The sequence below is a fragment of the Marmota monax genome, unplaced genomic scaffold (genome assembly GCF_021218885.2).
Source record: "Marmota monax isolate L192 unplaced genomic scaffold, Marmota_monax_Labrador192_F-V1.1 WCK01_AAM20220418_F8-fsc00024, whole genome shotgun sequence".
NCBI classification, from domain to species: domain Eukaryota; kingdom Metazoa; phylum Chordata; class Mammalia; order Rodentia; family Sciuridae; genus Marmota; species Marmota monax.
The window spans coordinates 28,102,764-28,129,890 of record NW_026695224.1 but is presented as its reverse complement, the minus strand read 5'-3'; the positions used below and the strand labels follow the sequence as shown (position 1 = coordinate 28,129,890).

Genomic DNA, 27,127 nt, shown 5'->3' with positions numbered 1-27,127 from the left:
GTCCAGAAACATCTAAGATGACACCTACGGCTCTCCAATACCTGAGCAAGAGCCACAGAATCTGTTCGGAAGACAGAAGGACTTGATCGCCTGGAAATTTGGAGAGACTTATTTCTAATGTGATAACTCTAATGTTTTGTACCCTTGTAAGCTCAGTCAGCCCTGCAAGAACACCCCTGGCTTTTTCCTATGATTAGCTTCCTTCATGACACACAGTCTGAAAGCTTTCTATTCATTTAAAGTCATCAGTATTTGTTCCTTGGGGATTTATTGGAAATACTTCACTTTCAGGTACTTCTCTCTGGATAGTTTGAATAGAACACGTGATATTTTTAGTTTTAAAAAAAAAGTGTCCTTTGAAAAGTTAAACAATGTAAATTCTTCAGTCCAAACAAGACTACCTTTATGATAACTAAAACATGAAGTCTAGAATTCATCCCCTAAAGATTGAGTGTGCATCCTAATTCAGCTAAATTTTCCACTTTACCTAATAGGAAATAAAAAGTTCACTTGGAATATATAGGCCCAAATATTATCCAGAAACATGACCCCTTTCCCTTCAGCCTTGACAGAATGTAAAATCACGAGTTTAAGATCCGATCCTTTAGCTCATGTTCCAATACTGTGCTTTGCAGCTGCCACACCATTTGAGGAGCTGGGAAATGGAATGGAGCAAAGAAGAATTATGGCAATTATAAAACCTCCCTGGTATATACTGTCCGATTAATAATCAGCATCAGCAGAGCTCAGCTCTACAGTTGGCAAGGTGGAGAATGAAGAGCCCAGAGCCACAGGAAGTCATAACACCCAGCAAAGCATAGACACTAACTATGTGGGACGCACCAAGATCTGCAAACCTATGCACAGGACAAAGCGAGCAAGCCTGTCACTCCAACTGGCTCCTTCCTATCCTCAATGCCTGCTCTCTGAAGAGCAAAGAACTGTGCTCGTTGCAAGCATCAACACCAAGATGCCAGACGACCTTTAAAAAAAAAAAAAAGTCAACATGGCTGCACACTTATTAACACCCGGCAAGCAGCAGAACCGTGATTAATATAAATTACAGAATAAGCAATTATACTTGACCGCAGATCCACACACTGTTCAGGTTTATGGTATTTTGCACTTGCCCCATACCCACTATAGATTTTGCTTTCCTTCATAGTTACTCAGAAGATGCATGTGTGGAAAAAAGAAACATAAGAGACAGGAAGACGTAAAAAGTATTAGTAGAAAAGGCAAATATTTTCTTTAATTTATAAGAACATATTTATTGATTTTGCAGATATATATATATATATATATTGGTACCAGGGATTGAACTCTGGGGCACTGAGCCACTGAGCCACATCCCCAGCCCTTTTGTTTTATTCAGAGAGGGTCTCACTGAGTTGCTTAGTGCCTCACTAAGTTGCTGAGGCTGGCTTTGAACTTGTGATCCTCCTGCCTCAGCCTCCAGAGCTGCTGGGATCACAGGTATATGCTACTGTGCCCAGCCATTTTAGATATTTCCAAATCTCTCTCTCTCTCTCTCTCTCTCTCTCTCTCTCTCTCTCTCTCTCTCACACACACACACACACACACACACACACACACACACACATTACACTACAAAGCAAATCAATTTTTAAATGCTTTCTAGAAGCACAAAGATCATGTTGCTAATCTAGTTTGTCTGTACCTCCATAAGGGCAGGGATTATTCTGGTTCTACAGTGAAGACTTAGCACTTAGTACCCAGCAGCCAATAACTATTTGTTGACTGCACAAAAGACTGAATAAAAAGCGTGTCTGTGGCTCTGAGCAGCCAGCCAGCTCTGCTCACACAGCCCCCATCAGGTGTGTGACCAGGGTTCTGCACTCCCCTCCCTGCAGAACCAGGCAGGTCATAGGACCATACACACAGCCTGAGCCAGTGATGCCTTCGTCAGCTAGGGCTGCGGTGACAAAATGCTACAGACTCGGTGGCTTGAACAACAAACATTTATTTGTTCATGGAAGGTTGGGTTGTTGGGGAGGGCACTCTTCCTTGTATCCTCACCTGGCAGAAAACAAGCTAGGGAGCCCTCCGGCCTCTCCTACTGGCCCCCAGAGGCTCCCCCTCCAAATGGGAAAACTGGCATTAGGATTTTTACATGTCACTCTTGAGGGGATCACAAGCACTGGGTCCATGGCACACAATCTTTTTATTTCTAAAGATCCTCTGAAATCTAGGTTTAAGTAAAACATCCTGATTGTAACATGTTGGAAGTAAACCAACAAAAAGCAAACAAAACACCCCACAATAGGTCATTTTTGTATAAACCATTCAAAAAGCCATAGGGGGCCACATACAGGCTGCAGGCCAGCAGTCTCTGCCTGTCCAAACAGCTGCCTTGACCCAAGGCCCCCTGCACAAGTGAGTGCACAGAACCACGGTCCCTCCCTCTCTCAATCACCGTCACAAGGTTCTCAGGGACTCCATAGCAGGCAATACAGTGATGTATGCTGACCGCCCTGCTTCAGACACACTCAAACTAGTAGAGCAGAGGCCTCAGGAGACTGCTCCACAAACAACACCAGGACGCACAGCTTTTCAGATGAACACGCCCAGCCCAAAGATCTATCCAGGGAGGGAGAAGAAGCAGGGAGAGGTCCAGAAGGCTGAGCCTAAAAGGGTTTCTGGAAGGTCACCTACCAGCCTTCTGTCCTAGGCAGAGTAACAGCCCTTCCCCATAATACCCACATCCATATCCCTGTGGATATCTATACCCACACGGCAAAGCGATTCTGCAGTTGCAATTAAATCAAAGATCTTTTTGTGGAGGGTCATGGGGTGCTGAGGATTGAACCCATGGATGCTCCACCACTGAGCTACATTTACCCACTATTTTTCTTTTTTTTTTTTTTTTTTGAGACAGGGTCTCACCAAACTGCCCAAGCTGGTCTTGAACTTGCAATCCTCCTGCCTCAGCCTCCCAAGTAGCTGAGACTACAGGCATGTGCCACTGTGCCCAGCTTAAAGATCTTAAAAAGGGGAGATGGTCCTAGATCAGGTGGGCCCTGAGTGCATCAGGGGGAGACAGCAGCAGGAGAGGGGGCCACATGAGAGGAGGTGATGTGATGGAGTGACACTCGTAGTGGGGAGGATGAGGCCTCAAGCTAAGGAGCATGGGCGGCCGCTGGAAGCTGTGGACCCCTCCCGCTGGCCAGGAGCTTCCAAAAGGAGCCAGCCTTGAGGCCTCCTGTCATCAACCCAGTGAGACAGATTTCCAGCTCCTGGCCTCCAGGACTGTAAGAGAGTAAATCTGTGCCACTTTAAGCCACCAAGTTTGTGGGGATCTTCCACAGCAGCGAAAGGTAACCAACACAACTTCCCAACAGTGCACTCTGCAAAGACCATACAGTGGCACAGGAGTGTCACTCAAAGTCCAAGACCAAGTGCCACGAGATGTGCCCACAGGCCAACAGGACTGGCTTCCTCCTGGGGATCCCTCCCTGACCAGGCCTGCAAGAAAAGAAGTCGTTGCTCAGCTTGGTAGGAAGAAAGGCCCTTGTGCACACAGGCTGACAGAGCCCAAGCCAGCTTTCTGGCTGAAAGGACAGCGTCCCCTGCCAAAACTCTGACTCCGCTCCCTGACTGAGCTGTTCCCCGTGTGGATCTGTGACAGGGCTCCCACCTTGTCAAGCACTCCATCTGGTAACTGTACAGGAACTGAGAACTGAAATGGCCTTTGCCAACAGATAAAGTTGTAATGGTATTTTTTTCTTCTTTTTTTTTTTTTTTTTGGAATGCCATTTGGAATGCATTGATGATCTCTCGGCTGATAGGAGCTTCTCAACCCCAGCTGCTGAATGTAGAAGCCACAGCCACTTACAGTACAACGGAGCCACACAGTAAAACCAAAGGCAGTCAGAGACCGTCTATTGAGTGACACAGAAACTTTGCAGAGCTCATCCTTAAAGCCCCAGTTGCTGACAGAGAAGGCTCTGCATTTGAAAGAGATGGCTTCATGGGATCACGGGGAAAATAGTTTCCAGAATCAAGATGGGGCCAGCAATTTTTTGAAGGTCATGTCAGCAAATAGCACCAAGTTCACGTCTGAATTCTGCATGTAAATCTGAATTGTTGGCAAAGACAAGGACCAGGGTGGGTGACACTTAAGGCAACTGGGAGGGAACCATATGACCAAGACCCGGCAACATTTCCACCCACGACACCTCAACACCATCACATCCAGGAAGTTTCCCCGTCTGCACAAAAATCCCTCTTATTACATCAAATTTCTGCTGCCGGATATCTGGCTGGAGTCACAGCCCATCGACTAGTGGGGACAGCACTCACTGCAACTCTCTGATCGTTGCCACCAAATTAGCTGCGCAATGCACAAGTCTGTTATTTGACATCTGGTTCCCTTTCTGAACACTGAAGAACTTGCAGAAACCTCTCAGCATACCCAAACCAAAAAGAGAAAAGAAAAAATGAAGAGTGCCTATTTTATTCCATCATTAAGGAATTAAATTACTCTTCCTCCATCTTCTTCCAACCCCGACGTTCCCTTTATTACAACTGTGAGGTTATTTTTCCCAACTGCAAGCAATCTTAAATTCATAAAGCATTCTCCATTGCTGCCATTTCCAAATATTATGTGATCCCCACAAAACGGTGACAGAGAAGTTATAGTCTCTTGATTTCACAAATGAGGAAAGGAAGGCTCACAATAGTGACGCGCCTTTGTTCACACAGCAGTGAACGACCATCTGTCTCTTCCTATGTTCCGTAAGTCTCCAGGGAAGGTGCCATACCTTTCTAAGGGCTGATGCTTATACTCAAACACTGATTCATTCTTGATATGATCAAGGAAATGGGACAGCAACTTTGGACATCTCTACTTAACATACCAGGCAGTCCTACAACCCATGACAAACTCAAGTGAACAAGGGGCTCAGGTGCCAAACTCAGCCAAGTTGCTTTGATGCAGTCCTTTCAAGAAGAGAACAGTTTTCTCCCCTCCCCATAGTTTCCTGACTACAACAAGAGTAACTTTTGCTTTTTTTTTTTTTTTATTTTCCCACTTCTTTTTTTCTGGACAAAAGGATTATCTGACCTCCAACCAACCAAAAAATAACTAAGTTTTTTCCTTTCACACCAAACGCAAGTCGATGCCTAAAACTGTTATTTAAAGAAGTCACTCGAGGACAAAGAGGGTCCAAGAACCAGGAAGTTTGGAAAACTCCAAACTAATTTTGGGAGTAACTGGATCCCCTCGCCTCCCATTCCAGAAATGGCTACAGTAAGCGCCTGCAGAGATGAACAGGCAGAAACTTCCCCAGGCACCCGGAGCTCCATCTTAACAACTTTGCAAAGAAGGAATCTCGTCTATGTGACACGGGCATGGAACAGGAGCCCAGGGAAGGAAAGCAACCTGGCCCAGGCCCTCAGGTGAGGCATGGTTAGCACAGGGTGGAAACCAGGTCACACTCGGCCACTTCCTGAGTCAGAATTCTTCTCTTGCACCTCTCCAGACAGAAACCTGCCCCCCATCAAGCTGGCTGTCAGCCTAGCTATATTCAGCCGTGGCATGATCACACCACCTGGGAGCCAGGCTCATCAAACCAGAACTCTGAAGTGGAGTCACCACCATTAACACAGAGCTGGAAGAAGACCTCATCCCCAAAATCAAACCTTGCCTATTGCCCTTCCCTTGGGGCTCAGCTACCGTGGGAAGCTGGCCTTTGGCAAGTCTGGGTTTCCTGGGTGGCGCCTCCTTCCCCAGGGGTACTGAAGCAGCAGTGCCCTGTGGAGCTGTCTCTGGCCTGACAGGGGAGGCACAGGCCTGGGAGGGGCCGGCAAGTGGGGCCAACTCTTTATGAAGTTCCTCTCGGTTATGGGATGGAATATGTACTTAAAGGAATAGACACTTGGAGATAAATTAACTTCTAAAAGAAAGAGACATTTTGAAAATTAAACTATACTGCCTGCCTGGAATGAGCAATCAATACATATCCAATTGTCACACACATAACGAAAAGGCAAGTCACAGACGAATAAATGCAAATGGGCGAAACTTTAAGGGGTTTGACATCCTAAAAATACACTGTCCTCCGCTGAACCTATTATATACGTTTGGTGCGTCTTCATTGTTCATGTGGAAGGCCGGTGAAAGACCGTGCCATCATGACACTTCTGTTTTCAATAATTACAGCTTAAGCTATGCAGTAGCATTTAGTCCTTAAAAGGGACTCGAGGAAGCTCCTCAAGATTACTGAAAAGTTTCTTTCCAGCTAATGAGACAGTAATTATTTTCCAGTTTTGTGTCGCTGATTCAGTAGAAATGTTCCACAGTGTTGTGTGACCGCCTGACACGTCTGGGTTTCTCTGTATGAACCCCCTTTGCCAAAGGCAAGAGATGCGGACGTGCTTCTGGGGGGTATGAAGCGCCTGGGTGAGGACAACCAACCACCCTGGGTTGGGGCATTTCTGTGGGGGTTCAGTCCCATGAACATGTCAGTGCAGGGATCAGACTCCTAGGAGGGTACCCTACCTCCTGACAGGACCTGCCCCCCACTTCTGGGCAGGAGTGTCTGTATGTGAGGTGGCAGGTGGGACGCCAGCCTTCTGATGCATTAGGTGGGTAGCTGAGCCAGCAGGGGAGGAGGACAACTCAACAAGAAATACGAGGGATTCTTGGATAAAACGAAGGCTTCGTTTGGAAACCAAAAACCTTAACAAGAGTTTTCTTGGACCTTGAGCCAAGTATGCATTTCTCCAAATTTTGTTGGGTTATGTTATTGACATGAACTGAGGTGACTATAAGATTTTATTTAATGACATTCTGTGCTGGAAATTGGGAGGCCTGCAGCAGACCTAAATTCCAACTCTTACGATTTTTGAAAAGATTGTGAAATTACAAAAATGCACCTGAACCAAGTTTTAATAGGCTGCGTGATGGGTGGATGAGGTCTTCCATTATACCATTTCCATCTTTGGATTCTCCGGCAGTGCAGGAATTCTGTGACATTAATAAATTCAGTAAAAAGTAAACATATGAGAGGAAAAGGTGGAGGTAAACTGGAAGAGCCGCTCAATCTTACTAATAATAAGAGATGTGCAAATTCAATGGATACTTTTTTTAAAAAAAAATAATTTTTAGTTGTATATGGGCATAATATCTTTATTTTATTTATTTATATGTGGTGCTGAGGATCAAACCCAGTGCCTCACACATGCCAGGCAGGCACTCCACCACTGAGCTACAACCCCAGCTCCCTAATAGATACTTTTTAACTAACGTTAATTCCCAAGATTGGCTGGGACACAGGGTGCTGGGCGATCAAACTGGTACAACACTCTGAGTTCTGTTTGACAAAACAAATCAAGATATTAAGGTTCAGGAGCAACTCTCTCGGTTCAGCAATTCTACTTCCACAAAATAAAACTATAGAATACTCACAGATGGGCACAAACATTTAATTACAAAATGTGCATCTGCATTCCGCAGCTATTAAAAAGCTGGAATCCACCCAAATGTGCCACTCTGGAGGACTAGCTGGAACCATATGGTGGAATACTATGCAACCATTCGGGATGTGGGACACTGACAGCAAGAGGAAAGGCCACCACCAGCTAACTGGAAACTCACTAAAGGAAGAAGGGGAAGGAACCAAGGCTGGGATTCACAGATGATCCATCTTAACTGTAAACTTCTGGCTGGTGAGGATTTGGGGTGATATTTTTTCTAGTCTGCATTTTCTACATTTTTCATAAGGAACACATGCTTAAAAACATTTAAATAATTTTAAAATCATTTAATGAGAACTCACACAAAGCTAATTTACCTTACTGGGCATAAATACAAGCTTGACCAATGCCAGCTCCCATTCCCCCAGAATTCTCTCCCAAAACCTGTTTTGCATTCAGGACACCAAAGGAGAATTCCACAAAGAAAGCATGGACGTACTAACCCAGGATCAACGTGTGGTCTGGGCACGTGCGACAAGCCCTCCAGGTGCCTCGCCCAGCCCAGATGGATTTGCTGAAAAAAATCTGATTCCAGACTCAGGTTCACAGACTTCACAAGCTGACTGGGAAGAGTTCAGCGAGAACTGTGCTACTATTCCTCGGAACATGGAGGGGGCGAGAACACTGGTGGGACCCCAGGCAGGAAGTGAGAAGCCCTCTGCTGCAGTCCTACAGGCACCCTGGAGGGCTGCGTGAGTCAGGCAATCTACCTCACCTCTCTGTTCTTTCATCTCCTCATCATTCCAAAACAGGTGTCTTGCACAGAATCCTCTTAAATTGTGAAAGGCTATCAACATAACACAATAATAATCAACAAACACTAATCTACAACAAACAAGTACATTTTAGCAGTAAAGATTAGTTTTGGGGTGTTTTTTTTTTTTTTTTTTTTTTTTTAGGTTTAACTTCACTCTGTATATATCCATACGAGAGATTGACTGATTTTGTTTCTCTCAATGAAATAATTTGGTTAAACAAAAGGACTCATTCCACTCAGCTGATCACAGGGCCTAGAGAGATATAGCAGAGAATAGAATACAAATCCCACCCCAATCTCATGCTCCCTCTCTCTGGACCTGCTGCATACACACACCATCTTAGGTCTCTTTTTGGAGTCTAGCGAGATCTTGATTTGCTGTAGGGGCAACTCTGTCTGATCCCATTTCTAATATGAAGCATCCCAAAAATGGAAAAAAAAAAAAAAAAAAAAAAAGCCCACCAAGCACAGCCTGAGACAAACACTCAAAGTTTTGAGACCCTCAGATTAAAACCATGTTCCACAACTTGGTACCTCCTAGGTATCCTGAGTTAGGTTTGTGTAGCCCAAGACCGGCACTTCATGAAACGTGCTGTTATGGACTAAAGGGGGAATGACTTAGGCAACAACCTCCAACTATAGAAATGTGCTTCCTGGCCAGTCCATGGGCAACTTAACTTAAGAGATCTTTGCAAGAAGCCCTCTGATGGACCCAAATGCTGCTTTTAAGAAGGTAGAGGATTCACATCTGGCCACTCTGCGAATGCTGCCCAGTGCAAGAGGGACACAGGCCGCATCGTACCCAAGAAGGGAGGTCAAGGGCTGAACAACTGTCAGTGTCACCTGCATTGTACAATCCGCAATGATTCCCCAAACAGCCTCCAGTTTTAACATTTTATTTGATAAATAATGAACACATTTGTACATGAATGACCAAACAGCTTTAGTGGAATAGTTTCGTGATGATACAGACATATGTTCACAAAGTTTCCAGGTGCTCACATTTTAAAAAGAGAAAAAGTTGTTGAGAAAGAAAAATAATATAAGTAAAAATATGTAATATAGTGTATTCGTTTTGTTCCCATTTGGAATTTGAAAATAAGCAGTTTATAAAGCCAAACTGTTTTCTTCTGGGCCAAATTTCTGTTTGACAGCTGCAGAATGCAACTGCTGGGCTGCCTGGAGCTTTAGTTACGGAGCCAAAACCAGCAGTGCCCGCAGGACTCGGGAGCACTGGCTATCTGCTCTGTATTATGTATCTGGCTTAATGTGGCCTCTAGCTTAAAAAGCAGATGCTGAGCCCAAAAGGATACATTTTCTTTTAGTACAAGAATGTATTGCTAATAAACAATCTAATTAAAATCATTACATAAGCCTACGTAGAGCTGGTGACAGCGGCAAGGGAAAATATAAGGTCACTAAGCCTTCTAAATGAGCTTTAAACAGAGGCACTAATATTTAAATATCACAATTACCACTTAGAAAAAAAGAAATCACATTATTGATAGGCCAGCACACTCAAAACCAATAATGTCACAAAACACATGCCCTTGTGTCATTTGGCAGAAGGAGCTGCTCCCTGAATACAATGGGCCTCTTTATTAACTGGCTCTCCTCATCCTTGGCATCCCATACAAACAAAACAAAAACGCAAAGCAGAAAGAGAGGAAAAGAAACAGAGACATTAATAACCGTCTTCAGCTTGAACTCTATTGCTGAGAAGTGCAAGACCTAAAAGATATGTTAGGAGAGGAAAAGGCATTATTTAACAAAAATGAAAGCAAGACCGGCCAGAGGGAGAAAACTAGATGGAGAAGCTGCCTCTTTTGTTTAATCTTATGGAAGGGCAACAGAGCCCTCTAGTGGAGAAAATTTAAAATATAAATTCACATTTGTGCTTTTAGGTTAATTACAGGAAACGCATACAATACTTTCATTACAATTCTTACTATGTCATTGTATTATGCAGAAGCAAAAGATTTTTGAAAACAATTTTTAAATTTACATAAGTTACAAACCCTCAATTGGGGTCGATAATATTTTAAAATATTCTCTTTAAATCATGAGTTCAAACCATTTTCTCACTGAACAGTGGCTTCTGCAACCCTCATCTGTTATGCTGACACTATGAAAGGTCAAAATCCAAACCTATGTGCAAATACAGAATTCAGCTGATAACCTCCTGTGACAACTGTTTCAGCTAAGGTCTAACCAGGTGTGCGCGTGGACACGGAGGGGTGTGTGTGAGTGCACACAGCGGGTGATAAGCCCGGCATACCCACACACCCACACGTACACACCTCCTGGGGTTTAACATGGGGTCAGCAAAGGATGAGATGCACATCAGCAAATGTCTTCAACTGTCCCCTGCTCCAGAGGAGGAGTTCTCAACACTATGAGCATGTGGTTTCCATGTAGGTTCAGTGTCTAAGAACATAAATGTAAATAGGAGCAGGCTTAAGCCTGTGGTCCCAGTTACTGGGGAGGCTGAGCCCAGGAGCTGCAATTAATGAGACCCTGTCTCCAAAAAAAAAAAAAAGGTTCTTCAGTGCATAAGGCACTAATTAAGGGACTAATTGTCAATTTTACATAATGCCATCTAAGGACATCTCCCAATATTTTCAAAACTTTCAACAGTTTCTCAGAACGAAAAAAATTTCATTCATTTTACTTATAATTGATACATGGGTATATTTTAGCATAACAGCATAACTGTCATGAATATCTTTAATTAATCCCCAAAAGGTCACTTTGGTTATTTTGGAATTTCTTCCTCTACTTAAAGAGCATGTTCTTAAAAGAATACCAAGATCCCAGTGGCGCAGGCCTTGTCAACAAAGTGGGTAGGAAACCAACAGTGCCCTGACCTCACAAGACATGTTTTGTCCAGGAAGATGACCAAATGTAAGTGAGCCCAGAGCCTGGGGTTCATGGATCTGTTACAACAACTTAGGGAGGAACAGGGGAGCAAATGGCACAGTTTAGGCATGAAAACTAAGTAACACTGAGTTATGGAAAAGAAAACAAAGATGTGGCCTATAAAGGAAGACAGTGTACAGAGTGCGGGGCTGGGGAGTGTGGCTTTAAAACCTTAAGGACAAACACCCTTCTCTACCTAAAGAGAGAGTGATTTTCTTATGTCATGCAAGAAGGGAGAATTTACACCAGATATGGACTTTTCATGATGATGATCTATAGGATAAAAGTGTGGCAATCACGCTTCATGCCATAATTTCAGCTCATGATTTAGGAGTAAAACCCCAACATTTTAGAAATGGGTTAACATAAAATTACAAAATACTAACACTTAGGGATTCCCTGAAAGAAAATCGAATACCTTCATTTTGCTTAAGGAGAACAAATTTAGGGGTGACTTCAACATCATAAGCAAAAGTATTTTTTTTAATAACTCAAAGTGTGTAAATTTTGATATGTGTGTGAGAAAGAGAGACTCCTGGGATAGCCTCAGGGAGGTGGCAGCATAATACAAACACCACCAGCAGGCGAGGGCATCAGCCCTGAAGTGCACTAGCACACCGAGTGGCCAGCTCATGTTTGTTCCGGGGTAAAACAATTTTGGTTTTATTAATGGGTCCTCTGGCTCAAAACTCAAAACCAGGCCAGACTATTTCAGATTTAAAGCCACAACATTTGATACAGTCCAACATTATAAAGGTTCAAAAGGTAAAAGAAACTTTTTATCCTGACTAAATTCAGAGAGGAATTTAAAACTCAAATTTGAGCACCACTGGTTTCAGGTGGCAACAAGAAGAAAGTTGGATCTCCATGACCGTGAGGTTAGACTGGAGAATCTAATTCGCTGGTACTTATTCATCGTTGTAATTGGATGTTTGACAAAGCCCTGGCTGTTTCTCCACAAATACGATGATAATAACCTGCCTACTCATGGCTTCAGTCTGCAGGGTTTCAAGTGCAGCCCTCACAGGAGACCATGAACCAGCTGCTACCCCAGGTCTAGGCATGCGACAAACCTGCACCACAAGGAGCCTGCAGACTCCGGGGCCACTGCACACGACCATGTGCCCAAGGCCGAATCAGCTCACAGGCCGAGTCCAGAAGCAAGTTTCTGTGGACACTCCCTAGCCTAGGACACTCCCTCTCCTGAGTCTCCGCAGCACTGTGTGCAGTGGTCACCATGTCGAAGCCATTTCCATTTGACTTTATGACATCAGAGCCACCATGGCTAACTTCAGGGAGACCCTCCTGCTCAGTCTACGCTGCCACCGACGGCAGGGAGCTCCCTCGCCTCGACTGGGTGGCGGTGGGACTGTGGGGCTCCGGGCCTCTTGATCTGCTACCAGGAGCTCTGGTGAAGAGATGTCGCCCCTGGAAACTGAGATGCTGATCTCCAGGGAGAGGTCCACAAGCTACAGCTCTCAATCTACAAAGTTCTTCGGGTTCATAAAGCTGGTTAAACAAAGGTCAAGGAGAGAAGAGTGTTAGTTTCTGAGGAGACAACATCTGAATCCTTGCAGCTACCTAAAAAGGGAGAGCCTGGGGCAAGGGACGTGGGATTTAGTGGGATGTCCTCAGCTACCTGCCATGTGCTGCCACCATCCTCTTGAGGGGTAGAGTATCCACTGATCCAAACTTCGTCTCATGGGGCCAATTTAGGGGACACTTAGGCAGCTCTTCTTTGAGAGGGGCTGGGCCATCGAATACAGGTTACCACCAAACCTTCTCTACAAAGGGCCATATGATCTCTGCCATAGTTACTCAACCCTGCTGGTGACACACTAAATGGGCATGGCTGTGTTCCAATAAAACTTTATTTATAAAATCAAGTAGCAGGCCAGCTTTGGGACAGATTTAGCCCAGGGGCCGTAGTTTGCCCACCCCCAATCTAGATGGCTGAATCCAGTCAACGGAGGTAAAATCCAGTGACAAGCTAAACAAGGACTCCATGAACCCACACTGCTTCCGACATTTCTCCCAAATACTCCTCTCTTCCAGAATCAACCTAATCTTTTTCAGCTGAATTGAGTAAGAATGTCTTCAATTGCTTTGGAGATATCAAATATCAAAATTCACAATAGTTCCATATCACTCACAGCCAGGGGAAGGGCAGCATCAATAAGACAAATTGCTTAAAAGCCACTTCAAGGGCAGAGGACCCCAGTATAACCCCACAGGGAGCGAGGTGCCCTCCACACCCAGGATCCTCACCAACAGCAGCCCCACATTCCACAGCACAGCGCCTCCTGGGAAGTCTGTAAAAGAAGCTGCTGGGAAAGCCAGATTTGCAAAGCAGACTGTCAGGCCAAGCAGGCGACCATGTGTTCAGCCGTGGAGTCACCAGTCTCCAAATAAGTACTGTCACTGCTGCTCCAGCCCACACTGTGTCAGAGACAGGCGTTCCCAAGGCCACTCAGCTGCTCCTCTAGAGTGACTGCCCTTGGTGGCCCCGGGGAAGGCAGGCTAGTACCCCACCAACACCTGCACAGAGGCGGCTGGAACGCCCAGATGTCTTGGGAACCAAGCAACACACTCTGCACACGGCTATCTCATCTGAATTGGGAAGAAATGAAGTAGCAATGACAATTCATAACCTGGAAGGTTGCACAGCTCAGTAGAAGGAAGAGCTTTATCTAGAAGCCACAGCCTGCTCAGGCAAAGGCACTTTCAGGCAACCACGCAGGACATAAAAGCCAGTTCAGTCATGACAGGAAGCCAAGGCCTCTCTACTGGCAGCCTCTTCTTTAAGCCTGACGCCACTGCTTCAGGGGAAAGTGATCTGCAAGTCCTCGATTGCCTGGAATTTGAAGTACTATTATTTCAAAATTAAGAATAAATATCCATGGCCCTCACCCAGGCTGATGCTGCCCCAAGGGGAGGAGAAGGGAAGGAGCAGGTGAGGGCCACACGGAGGGAAGGTGGGGCTGAGGAAGAGCCAGGGGCAAGGGGCAGGAAAGGCTGGTCTCCCCAGGACCTTCCGCACCTCTGGCCTGTCCCAAGCTCATGACTGCCACCCCACCCAGCCAAGGACACCTGCCGCAGCATCCACAGAATGAACTGAGGACAAAGGGAGGAAGTGTTTAGCAAGTGGAGCTGGGAAGAGGCACAGAGGCCTTGGGCTTGCTCCAGAGCTCGGAGAGCTGTGCAGGTTCAGACCCTCCCTGTCCCCTCCTTTAATGTTCCAAGTCAGCTCTGGGTCCTGCGTGACAAGGCCAGGGCCTGGTGTCACAGATCTTTGGGAATGCATGGATCACACCCTGGTCTGCTCTCTAACGTCAGGTGGGGCAGGCTAAACACTCCACAGAAAATCAACACTCATACACGTCTCACTGATGGAAGAAAATCTGTCCAGCTAAGATTAAAGGAACGAGGTGTTTCTGTTAATCTTCTGGTCAATTGAAATAAACAAAGGTATTTTACTGAGTCCTTAAATCTTTTTTTAAGTTATTCAACACTGCACGGGTCCACAACATAACAGCAGTCAACACGATCAACACAACATACTGCTTCTTGGACACCAGGACCCAGCTCCTATTTTTAGTATCACACCACCAGTTTTGACATTGGTGATGATGCTACAGAATTTACCCCGATGTAAGGTTGATAAAATAGCTAGACAAATTCTGAGTCTAGGAAGAGATCTTAAGAGTTGATTGTCCATAGATCCATTTCAATTTTTTTTTAAAAAACTCCACTTGCCTCTTTCCCTTAGCAGACAGGCGCAGTCAGAACCTCTCCCGGGTCCACAGCCTCACTGACCCTCTGAGAATGCATTTCCCTCCTTGCCCTGAAGGTGCTGGGGAATGTTTCTGGAGTGTCAAAGATGTCATTCAAAATTAGAAAGGAGAGAGATGGAGATCTAAGCCCAGAACGGAGGCCACCATGGGGGCCTCAGGGGGCTGGAGAGGACCTGAGGGAAGACAGCCCAAGGCGACCCACTTTCTGTATCTATAGACAAATCTGAAGATGTAAACTCTCCTCAGAGTGGCTGACTTTTACTAATTCAGAATGGGTACAAATGGACCAAAATGAAACAAAACCCTCCCAAGAAGGATGGCCAAGCATCTGCTTTGCCCTGACGCCAAGGGAAGGTCACCCTCTTGGCCTGCCCTCCACACAGTGGCCACTGGACCTAAGGCCAGAAGTCAAGGGGTTAATTCTGAGGTGAAGACAGGATGAATTCTCCAGTTTTAGAAAGAAATAAGAGCTATTCCCAGAGGAAAACGATAGCCCTAGTGGCCAGTGGAGACCTGCAGGACCTTTGTTCTGAAGCCATGTGCTGCCCCTCCTGTCCCTTTGCATATCCCATTACCAGAAAATGTTGGTTTGAACAACTCAGGTAATTGGAATATGTCACACACCACACAGACCAGGTCACAGACTCCTAGACACAGCCTGCTGTCCCTAAGCCCTCAGTACCAAAACAGCTCCTGTCTTTTACTGATTATTCAGCTATCAGAACTCCCCAGGTCGCCTCACACAGCTGTCGTGGGGCGCTGGGGTTTCAAAAGGCCGTGATTTTAATGAAACAGCAGCTGAAACGCTATGAACAGACTTTAAAAATAGAGAACCACCATAAAATTTTCATTATAGTTAGATTTAAGTGGATTTCATCATAGCAGTCACAGACACTAAACAAACAGGACGGCGGACGCTGACAGCCTACCTATTCCTGAGTTGGCTCCCGTCACCACAACCACCTTGCCGCTGAAGTCACGGCCCTGCAGGATCTCCATGGCCGTGGTGCTGCCGTCGTACCGCTGTCTGCTGGTCGGCTTCGTGGGATTATCATCCACGGTGAATGCCAGCCTGGGGTCCAAGTAGGTGGTTCTTTTATTTATATGGCTGCAAAGAACAGGAAGCAGCAAGCACCGCAGTGAGCACTCGTGTAAAATAATCTCTCAATCAAGGCGAACCCACCACTCACGGACCAAAAGGCTCATCCTTAGCCCGAAAAACACCAGGGCCTGTTGAACCTCTCCTGGTCTCTGGAAGGATTACAGCGCAGGCTGGAAAGAGGCTCACCAAAGCCCTTCCTTCTGAGCTGCAGAGCACACTACAAAGCACAGTGCCCACACCTCGTACCCTGCATCTCAAAGGAGTCACTAGACAGGTCTGGGGTTTGGCTTCATTCAAGTACATGTGGCCATGAGATCTGTCAGTCACTCTCGTCCATGGATTGCAATTAAATCTCTTTGCCCTGAGCAAGGGCCTCAAAAGCAGATAAGTAGAAAACTCAAATTGATAAAAATTCTTAATACTAAATATGAAACTGACCAACTAATGAAAATCTAAAGGTTTTTATCTTAAGACCACACCCAGGCCTCCTATAAGTATGCTGCTTTTGATGTGGAGTTATCTAAAATTTATATAATATTAAAATATATTGGTAAATATGGATTAGTAAGTTGCTCCTTGTAATAGAATTTATTTTTTACATTTTAAATGTATTCTTGGGATTTAAGATAAAGACCTCAAAACAGCACAAAACTATCTTAAAAACTATTATAAACTCTCCAGAAGTATCTAAAATTTCATGATATAAAATGTATTTGGGTGTATAAAATTACATGGTTGAGGGTTGGGGATATAGCTCAGTGGTAGAGTGCTTGCCTAGCATGTATGAGGCCCTAGGTTCAATCCACAGCCCCAGAAATAAATAAAACACATTTCTTAATTTAAAATCTATACCCATCAACCCAGGAATGTGACCCGTATTACAACCACAGCCTGTCAGGTGAGCACAGTGATCCCAGGGTTACACATGGACCACGGTGCTGCGTGGTGAGGGAGTGACACACGCTGGCTTAGCAGAGCCAAATGTGCATCCTCCCAGCTCCTAAGTGACCTCACCTTGGTAGCCTGAAATTGGCTATGGTCAAAGCATTTGCACCACAGAAACAAACCTGTGCTTTCTTTTCCTTCCACTGAAGAGCTGATTGCTAAACACAAACAGCACTCCACAGCAACAGCTCACAGATGTGAGTTGACAAACCAGGGAGTCAAGGTCCAGCCTGCCTTCAAAGGCCACCACTCTTCTGGAGTAGAATAACAGATGGCAATACAGCCCACCACTTGTTATTATAAATAAAGTTTTATTGGAACACAGCAATGACCATCAATTTTATATCCTCTATGGCATTATAATGGCAGAGCTGAAAAACTCCAACACAAACCATATGATCCCCAAAGCCTAAAACATTATCTGGCCTGTTTCAGAAAGGGAGAAAGTCCCCTCTCTGGAGTAGACCAATGGCTCTCAAGCTACCCTTGGAGAACTCATTAAAGTACAGGTCGCCAAACCCACCCCCAGAGCTGGAATCGGGTTAAGGGAAGTTCCCAGGAGACGCTGATGCTGCTGATCCAGGAACTATGCTTAGGAAACGCTGCCCCAGGTCACTTACAATTAAACAATTTAAGGGAAATAACTCTCCCAGCACACATGTAAAGGCAGAAACTACATAACATTTAAAAACCTCCACCATTAATTTTTTAAAAGCCAACAAAGTTAAAAGAAAAATTTGGAAAAAAAAATTGCAACATACAACCAAAGGGTTGGTATGCTTCATTTGTTGAGGAAAAAGACTAATAAGTCAAGAAGGAAGAAGTCTTTTATAAACTAACAGGCATCAACATCCCGCCTGCCCAGCTTGTCAGCGCCTCTCGGGGGCTGCCTGTGCAGCTCAGAGACCCCTTGAGCAAGCCATGGCCCATTTGCTCCCAATTCTGGCAATGCACCAAAAGTTCACGTATTTGTTCAAAAACCACTTATGCCACTTGTTACTATAATTACGTTACCTAATGAACTATTATAACACAAACTGATAATGAGAGATGAAAACAAAGTGCCCCTGTAACTATGAAGATCTGGCTGAGTGCCTGGGAGAGCCTCAAAGGCAGGTAGCTAAGAAGAGGCTTTGGTTCAGTCAGATACAGTGGAAACACTAGAAATAGGCCATGAAATTCCAGAAAAGATGCAGCATTCAGAATTTCTGAAAAGTAAGTTTTTGGTCAACTTTAAAAAAAGTGAAAATAGAAACTGTAGATGCTTTATTCCAGGTGTGATTGGGAAAGGAAGATTACCTGCAATCCATAAGGCAGACTATACATACGAAGAGCAGGCCCAGCTGACCCCAGAGTGTTTGTGTTACACACATAGCTCCTAAAAACAACTATTATTCCTGTGCAGGTGTGGCTCAGGGTAGAGCCCTTGCCCAGTACACACAAGGCCCTGGTTTCAATCCCTGACTAAAAAAAAAAAAAAAAAAAATTCCTGCTTAAATCAATCTGTTAACCAACCTATTCTAATCTGGCAAATGCACAACCTTGAACATTAAACATTGACAGTCAGGAAACACCCCCTCTGTCTTAGTTAACTTTTTTACTGCTGTGTCTAAAGGTCCTGACCAACACAATTGAAGAGGAGGGCTCAGGGTTTCAGAGGTCTTAGTCCATAGAAGGCCAGCTCCATTTCTCAGGACTTGAGGTGAGGCAGAACATCATAGAGGAAGAGTGCGGCAGAAAGAAGTAGCTTATGTGGTGATCAGGAAGCAGAGAGACTCCACTCACTAGATACAAATATATACCCCAAAGCCACACCCAATTCCCACCTCCTCCAGCCACACCCTACCACTTAAATTACCACCAGTTAATCCCTATCAGGGGTTTAACTCACTGATTTGGTTAAGGCTCTCACAACCCAATCATTTCTTCTCTGAATCTTCTTGCAACTGCTTACATGTGAGCTTTTGGGGGACACCTCACATCCAAACCATAATACCCTCTTAACTACAGGGGCTGAGAGTACAGATATAGAAATACAGATGATGAGAGATACACCTCACTCAGGGGTGTGCCAGACAGGTGGTTACCATTGTTCACTGTTCAAATTTAAAGAGAGAGATGTGAAAAGGGTTACAGATAAGGATACTTAAAAAATAATTATAGATTCCTAATAATAGAAATTTAACATCAATGCCCAATGGGCAATTTGATCAAATTAGAGTATATGTGTACAAAATAATACTCTAGAGCCATAAAATATTCTCTTTAAAAATATATAAGGATATGAGAAAAAGATCATAATATGTTATGTGGAAAAAGCAGGTTATTAAACCATTCACTTGGTGCATTTCCTAGGTGAAGAAAGCACAGGCAAACAGACTGGAAGGAGGTGGAAGAATGATCCCAGAACTATTCAAAGTCGTTACTCCTGCTGCTATGATTACAGGTACATACCACTGCAGATTTTTCTAAGGTCAATGTGTATTACTTTTATAATTAAAAATTCCTATTAAAAAGTAAAGCAGCCAACAATAGTTTCTATGTACACACTTACTCAACAAAAAACACTTGTCCGTTCTCATCGGTTTCTTGTTCCCATCCATATGGCAAATCTGAAACAGGAAAGACGGACAGGTCTGTGAGTGCCATGGGACCTGAAGCCCCTTCCCCAGCTCAGGAGGAGGAGGTGCCGTGCCCACCAGCCCTGCCCCTAAGCCCACCCCTCCGGACAGGCAGCCGCTGCTCCAAGCAGCTGCAGAAGGCCCACGGCCCCAGCTGCATCCCACACATCTGCCTCTTGTTTCATTCTCAATCATTCTAAAATGCTCTGTCCAGGCCTGATTTAGGGGAATCTTCCACGTTGCTTGGATCAGTGTGAACTCCCCCCTGAGTAAGCTCAGAGATGCCTCAGTGGGCGCGGCAGGCACCCAACACCACTGTCCGCTATGCCCGCTGCCTCGTGTGAGGTCACAGGGCAGCTCTGACTTCCTGTCATTGCCTCAGGTGGACCCTAAGCCCCTAAGAGCAAGGAACTTCTTATGCTTCTTTTTCTTCTTCTTTTTGTTTTTTTTTTTTTTTCATTCTTATATGTCTATTCCAAGCATCCAAAAATCATGGTGATCTTTATGGAATTCCATAAAGTACTGATATGCTTAATTCCATAGTATAAACCAAGAGCTATTTTACCAACAGTGCAGCTTTGGAAAACCTAATAAGCCATGAGCCAAAGGCCCCAATCATTTTAATACTTTTTTGTTTAAGAGCAGTAAGAAATCATCTCCTCCACCCCAGACCTTATCACCTCCTTCTGCCAAATGCCACAGGCTCTCAGAGTAGAGTCATCTAGTTCCTTAATGGTTCTCCACCACAGCCTTCCCCAAATGACACAGCAACCTGTGACCACGCTGTCCGTGACATTTTCCCAACATAATTAATGTTTCAAATACAAGATTCTCTCCTTTGGCAACAACATACAAACCTCCTGCTACTCGTTTTCTTTTTCCAGTTTTCGGATGCTCCCATTGAGTCTTCTCCTCAGTGTGACTGTTAAAAAAAAAAAAAAATCCACAATACTATAAACAAAAATTAACATTTCTAAGCAATAATAAATTGTATTAAAGTTGTTCTCTTCCAGATAACGCCCTCTCAAGAGTAATGAAAACAAACTCTCAGAAAAGAAACAAGCAGAACATAAATCTTACAGCTTGCATTCCTGGCTGCAGAAGCAATCCTGCAGGAATGTTCTGAGTCACCTTCTAGGCCAGGTGGGGGTAGAGGAGAGGAGGAGGAGGAGGAGGAGGAGGACCAGGCCATCAGCTGGGGGGCAACTTCAGAAAGCTCTACAAATCACCCAGAATATCCAGAGAAGAGTTCCGTTTTGTATTTCTTTTAGTTTTAGTCCAGGATATAATAATAAAAGTCATAATGCCTAATTTATAATGTGGATATTTTAATATAATTGAATATGCTAATCTTCTTAAAATGTGCATTCTTTCCACAGATAAAACTTTCAAGTGTTTCATTAACAGCTATTCCTAAATGTCCCGAGAGGCAGTTGAGAATGTAGTGAACTGGCCCCACAGGCACCTAGTGCGCACCTTTGGTCAAGTTATTCTACCTCTTACCTCCATTTTCTCATCTGCAAAATGGAAACAATTCTAGTACTGATCCCAGGGGGCTGCTCTGAGGACACTGCATATAAAGGAGTTTTACATAGTACCTGGCATATAAGAAGTTCTCAAAATTGCAAGCCATTATTCTAAACAAACCAATTATACAAACTGGCCTGATTCCCACTCCAAACTTTGCACATTATCTCAGAACAACATATAATCATAAATAAAACAGCTGAGGCTAGGGCTCAGTGGCAGAGCGCTTGCCTAGCTTGCTCGATTCTCAGCACCACATACAAATAAACAAATAAAATAAACATACAACAAAATAAATAAATAAATAACACAGTGGGCCAATAGCTAGCAACATCTGTCATCAGGTGACAAGGCATCCAGGAACACAAGCCACTTCACAAGGGACACAGCCAGAGGTGGTGGGAGGCACTCGAAGGCTAAGAAAGTGGACTTCCTAAAAGGCCACATATTCTTGCAAAATATAAAACAGTGTTAATCAGTGACACCCAGACAATAAAACGTGGACACATCTTCCTTATGTTGAAGAAAATAAGTATAGAGCATGAACTTTCTGGAAAATTTTGCAAGTCACAAGCAAGGGCTGTCTTTTCATTTGTAGTCATTTTTACAAATTCCTAGCAGCTGGGCCTCTGCCCCAGGGGAGGGATCCAGGACCCCCAGGCAGAATGACCAGGACTGGCTGTGGTCAGCCATGTGGGGCTCCTCCACGCCTGCCTCCCTGAGCCGCTGGCAAGGTGAGGCACGCATCCTGGATGCATCCTGGACAGGGCTGGAGCCTGATCACATCACCGTACAAGCAAGCAGTGTCAGTGGCGAAGGTAACCCCCTCCATGTCAGCCACAGCCAAATCCGATCACAAAACAGAAGCTCCGACTCCCTCCAAAGCATAACCCACCCACTCCTCTCGGCCGAGGGGGAGCAGCAGTAAAGCCACTCCTGCTCATCCTTGCCAACTGAAGGGTGGTCACTGGCTAAGCCGAACACGGAGCAGCATCCAACACCCCTGCTCCTCACTTCACCAGGCGAGCACTTCTTCAAGGTAAGAGATGTGGTCTTTGGCTTGAAGTGCAAAGTCATCTTGGTCTCCTGGGCTCACATCAGATGAGTTTGCAGTCTAGTTCCCAAGAAGTCTGCACTCAAGAAAGTGACTTCTAGCCAGGTGCAGTGGCACACATCTGTAACCTCAGAGACTTGGGAGGCCCAGGAGGAGGACCACAAGATCAAAGCCAGCCTGGGCACTTTAGTGAGAACCTGTCTCTAAATTCTAAAAACTGCAGTAAAGGTCCCGGGATGTGGCTCAGTGGTAAAGGGTTCCTGGGTTCAGTTATTCCCAGCACTGCAAACGACAAAGCAAGAAGATGACCCCTAACAGCAGAACACCAGGCCCGGGAGCAGGCAAGCCAGAGGGCCCCTGGCCCGCACAGCCCTGCTGCCCCACAGCAGGCCCAAGTGCAGACACACAACGATTACAGACTTTCCAGAGCAGACACAGACTCACTCAGAACTTTTTTTTATATATTCTGAAAAACATTTTAAAAACAGAAGAAACTGCCCATCTGTGTTCTTGACGGTGACAGAAACTGTTCAAACCAAGGTTTCTGACCCTCAGCACTACTGACGTCTGGGACCGGGTGATTCCTTGGTGGGGTCCGTCCTGTGCATCCCTGGCCTCTACTCACTAGGTGCCCATACACCAGTCCCCACAGCTGTGGCAAAAGAAAGTGTCCCCAGACATTGCCCATCGTCTAGGGCAGGACACAACTGTCCCTGGTGGAGAGTCCAGGCCTGAGTGGAGACGGTGGACTCTGGGAGGGAAGGTGCTGCAGCCTGAAGGCCACCTGTCCTGCTTTTCCCACCCGCATGCCTTGGAGCAGCTCTCCAGCTCCCTGTGCCTTGACTTCCTCATCGGTGCCACGGGGACAGGAAGAGCAGCGCTGCCCGGGTTACACAGAACTCATGAGTTAACATGCCCAGCCAAGGACCGCGCCTTCCAACACAAGGATTAGCTTAAGTAAATGCTTATATACGAAAATTAATTAAAAGTATTCTTTTTAGTTATGACCTTAAATGACTTTTTAATGAAGAGAAAATCACGACACATGTCCCCCAAGTGTTATCTTATTCCCCTTAAACAGAAGCCCTCCGTTTTTCCTTTCAGGAACCTTTCTGTCATTTAAAGAGATAATTAACAGTAATCTTAACTTAAACCAAGGGATCAAAATTAAATTTATATCACATTATGTGAATTCCACTTCTAAGTGCGCTCTTCTAAAGCATCAGCTGTGAAAGCAGAGTTGAAGTTAGCACAGAGACCTGGAGTGGACCGTGAGGACAGCCACCCTGGGCACAAGGGTACCATCTCCTGGGGGAGCTGGCCATCTCTCCAGGCTTCATAGGAAAAGGGGACGGGGAGGAAGACTCAGGAAGGCCCTAGCAACTACAGTGACAGACAGGACACTGAGTCTTTGCCCCTCCTACCCCATCTCCCAAAGGGGCTGCTCTGAGATGCTGGGGGAGGGTGTAGGTCTGCCAGCTCTGCGGCTGAGGTCAGCCTTCAGTAGTGGGTCGTCCTAGAGGACCCCACCCACCCCACCCCCAGGTTGGTAGGCTTTGGAGCCATGTGACCTGTACCTCTGAGGTCTTCAAGTGCACTGTGGGGACACACTGGCCCAGGGGCACCCACGTAACTGGACAGTGCTGCAGCTACAAAAGGGAAATTCCACAGACCCTAGGGTCTATTTTTTTTTTTTAATGGACACAATATATTTATTTTTATTTATTTATTTTTTACTGGTGCTGAGGATCAAACCCAAGCCCCACGTGTGCGAGGCAAGTGCTCTGCCACTGAGCCACAGCCACAGCCAAAGACCCCAAGACCCTACAATCTCTGTCCTTGGGCATGACCTTGCTGCAGTGGAGAAAGAATATCTGGAAAAAGGAATAAATTGAAGGGTGGTTTGAGAGCCTGTTAGCAAAGTTTGCCAAACTCCCAAGAGAAGACAAGTGTCACTTCCAGAGTTATGAGGGAAAAGCAAGGCCAGGGGGCCTGCAGGTCAGGAGAGATCAAGAGGGTGGCTGAATTATGAACAGTTAGAAGGATCTGTCAGCCTATGAGCCAAAGAACAAAGGGCCTGCAGAACTGGAGGGAGGGTCAGCAGAGACACCAGCCAGCCTGGTCCCCAGAGTCATGGTAATAGTGGGGCCAGACAGGCTAGAGTGAGACCAAAGACACTGCTGCAGGTCAGAGGAAGGACTTACGCCAGTCATACACACGAGTCCCCAGGAAGGAAGCAGTTGGGGAAAGCCAAGCCACATGAAGTAAAGTAGGTGGGGAGGCAGAACCAGCCTGAGAAGGAAGGCCCTAGGCCCTAACTTGAGAAGCAGCAGGGGAACGTGGCCAGATGAGAACAGAGGAGGAAGGCAGAGGAGGGAGGCAGAGGAGGGAGGCAGAAGAGGTCTCAGAAAGCCAGGAGCAGGTCAGGGCATCTGTGCCTCGGGGTCTAGTACGCCAGCTGCCCACGGGTCCCTAGTTAACCTTCACTATTCATTCCACGTGCTTCTGTTGCCCTACAGCTTCTGGGTACTGGGTGCTGGGGAGACTAGTAGACAAGCGAGGCCTGCACTGCAGAGGGACACAGAGCACAAACAGGAAGAAACCTGCAAATGACACTGAGGACCCAGAAGCAGATCCCCAAAGAGATGGGTGCAGGGGTGGGGCACCCAGGCAGGGAAGGTCTCTGGGGCAGTGAGTGACATTTAGGCTCAGCTCTGAGGGAGGAGAGGAGCACAGTGCACACATCCTCAGGCTCAGGGGCCAGGCCTCCTACACTGCTGAAGCATTCTCTGCGGCTAGAATTGTCCCTTTCATTCTCCCAAGCCTCAATTCTTCTAAAGACGCAATCCGAAAGTGGTGTCTTGGCTCCAAACCTGCAGTGGACCTGAGCCTGGCAACAGAGCCCCATCTCCTCAGCAAGGTGCAGAAGGGCCTCCCTCACCTGGGTCTTTCCTCCCTGCCTCAGTGTAAACACACCTGCTCAGGCGTGGCCTGTGGTCTCCATGCACTGTCTCTGCCCTGGCTGCCCTCCTGCCCACTTCATCCACCTTCTTCTTCTGGGTCCTAGGATGCCTCCCTAACGTGCCCCCACCTACCAGCTTGCCTCTCATTGTAGACAGGCTGCCACTCAGCACACGCACGGTGTTCGGACTAACATGTCAGTCTATTCAATAACACTGAGCACAGCTGATGACAACTGGGTTGTGCACATTGGCATATACCTGTAACCCCAGCTCCTTGGGAGGCTGAAACAGGAAGATCACAAGTTTGAAGCCAGCTTGGGCAATTCAGTGAGACCCTGTCTCAAAATAACAAAAAGGGCTGAGGATGTAGCCTCCAGATTCAATCCTCAGTACCCTCTCCCACCCTCCGCCTGAAAAAAAAAAATAACCAAGTCTTACTATCATAGTGCCCGAGCTTGAGGCCTGACACATAGAATCTCTATAAGATCACGAGAGGGTTTTTTTTTTTTGAGTTTTTTTGTTTTGTTTTGTTTTGTTTGTTTGTTTGTTTTCTTTCTTTCTTTCTACCTGGCCACCATAACTGCAGCAGTCACAACTTTGGGCCTTGGGTAGATCAGAATGACCAAAAATATTTCAGCCTACCTATCAACCTACATTTGGGGAGAAGGGAGGGCCCAAACTAATTAACTCAATTTGGGGAGGTGGGGGACCCAAGAAAAAAATTTTATCTTAAATGAAAATTATAGTGTTCATACTAATTTGTTTCTAAAAGCCAGGTAATAATCCACTCATCTGGAAAACTTAAAAAAAAAAAAAAATAGACTCCCCAAGTGGAGAGTCTGAAGCAACAGGTTCTCTACAGAGATCTAATGTCTGCATTTAAGACATTTAAGACACATCAGGCTGAAAAGACAGAGATAGCTGTGGCTCCCAACACATCTAAAAGAGTAAGTGACTGAACATTAGGTGTTTTATGCACACTGCCTCAAAGGGCCCTTCTATCAATCCATTTTACAGATGAGAAAACAAGCTGAATTCTTACAATGACTCAAAGTCACAGAGTGATGGAAAAAGGGTCTACTAGGGTACCCAATAATGAAGTTATATACATCATTTGTTTGTAGGAAAATACATATTCCTAGGCCTTCAAACCCCCAAGGAGAGAGCTGGGCTTGTGCATATTTTAAAATTCCTTTCTCTCTGGGGGAACTGTCATCACCGCACCGTGCAGTGCTGCCTCCTGAACAGCAGAGGGCGCGCCTGGCCGCTGCCAGGTGACCCCGCTTGACCCAGAGCCCACAAAGGGGCCGGCTCCTTCTGGGGGACCCTCCAGCCTCTGTCAATCGCTGTCAGTTAGCACCGCCCTCGCCATGACGGGAGGCGCAGCCCCCCCGAGAGCGAGGCCGTAGGGTTCTAGGTTCGACCCATCCAGGTGCGTCCCAGGCCCAGCGGCCCCACTGCGGCCCCCTTACTTGGCATAGTAAACCCAGCCGTCCTTGGTGGTTCTCTCTTCCCAGCCCGGGGGCAGCTCATCCTCGCTGTCCGTGTCGTCCAGGCCCGCGTAGCGCAGGGCTGCCATGGCGGATAGAGGAGGCGCTAGCCCGCTAGCCCGCTCGCGCGCCGCCGATCTCCTCTCCCAGGAACTCACTCCCGCTTCAACCGAGCGCCGCGCGCGCCGGGGCCCGACCGCTCGCGCCTGCGCACCGCGCAGCCCAGAGCCGCACAGCCTGATCCGTAAATGTACTCCAGTCTCCTGGGTTTTGCAGCTCCCGACATAAAAGGGGAGGAGCCTAGGAAGACCACCAGAGAAAGCGTGAAGGAGACTGCGCTGCATCTCGGCTAGAAGTAAAGCCCGGAGAAGGCTGCGTAGTTCAGAGACGGGGCGGAGTTTCTTCGCTCTGCGGGAGGCAAGGAAGGGGCGTGCTCATCCAGTCACGGTTCAGGA

At 46.1% G+C, this 27,127-nt stretch overlaps 1 protein-coding gene across 3 annotated transcripts in view; it reads right to left on the bottom strand.

Annotated features, from left to right (window-relative positions):
• Positions 1 to 26,894, bottom strand: part of Wwox (WW domain containing oxidoreductase) — a 563,473-nt gene extending 536,579 nt beyond the window's left edge. For 2 of the 3 annotated variants that reach the window (XM_046435189.2, XM_046435187.2), the window contains exons 1-4: positions 26,655 to 26,892; positions 20,496 to 20,560; positions 19,572 to 19,629; positions 15,900 to 16,078 (exon numbers count right to left, since the gene is read on the bottom strand). In XM_046435189.2, coding sequence (XP_046291145.1) covers positions 15,900 to 16,078; positions 19,572 to 19,629; positions 20,496 to 20,560; positions 26,655 to 26,761 — 409 coding nt within the window. In that variant the 5' untranslated portion in view covers positions 26,762 to 26,892. Of the gene's footprint in view, positions 1 to 15,899; positions 16,079 to 19,571; positions 19,630 to 20,495; positions 20,561 to 26,654 lie in introns of all 3 variants that reach the window. The other variant, XM_046435188.2, reaches the window with a different exon arrangement.
• Between the last annotated feature and the right edge of the window lie 233 nt (positions 26,895 to 27,127).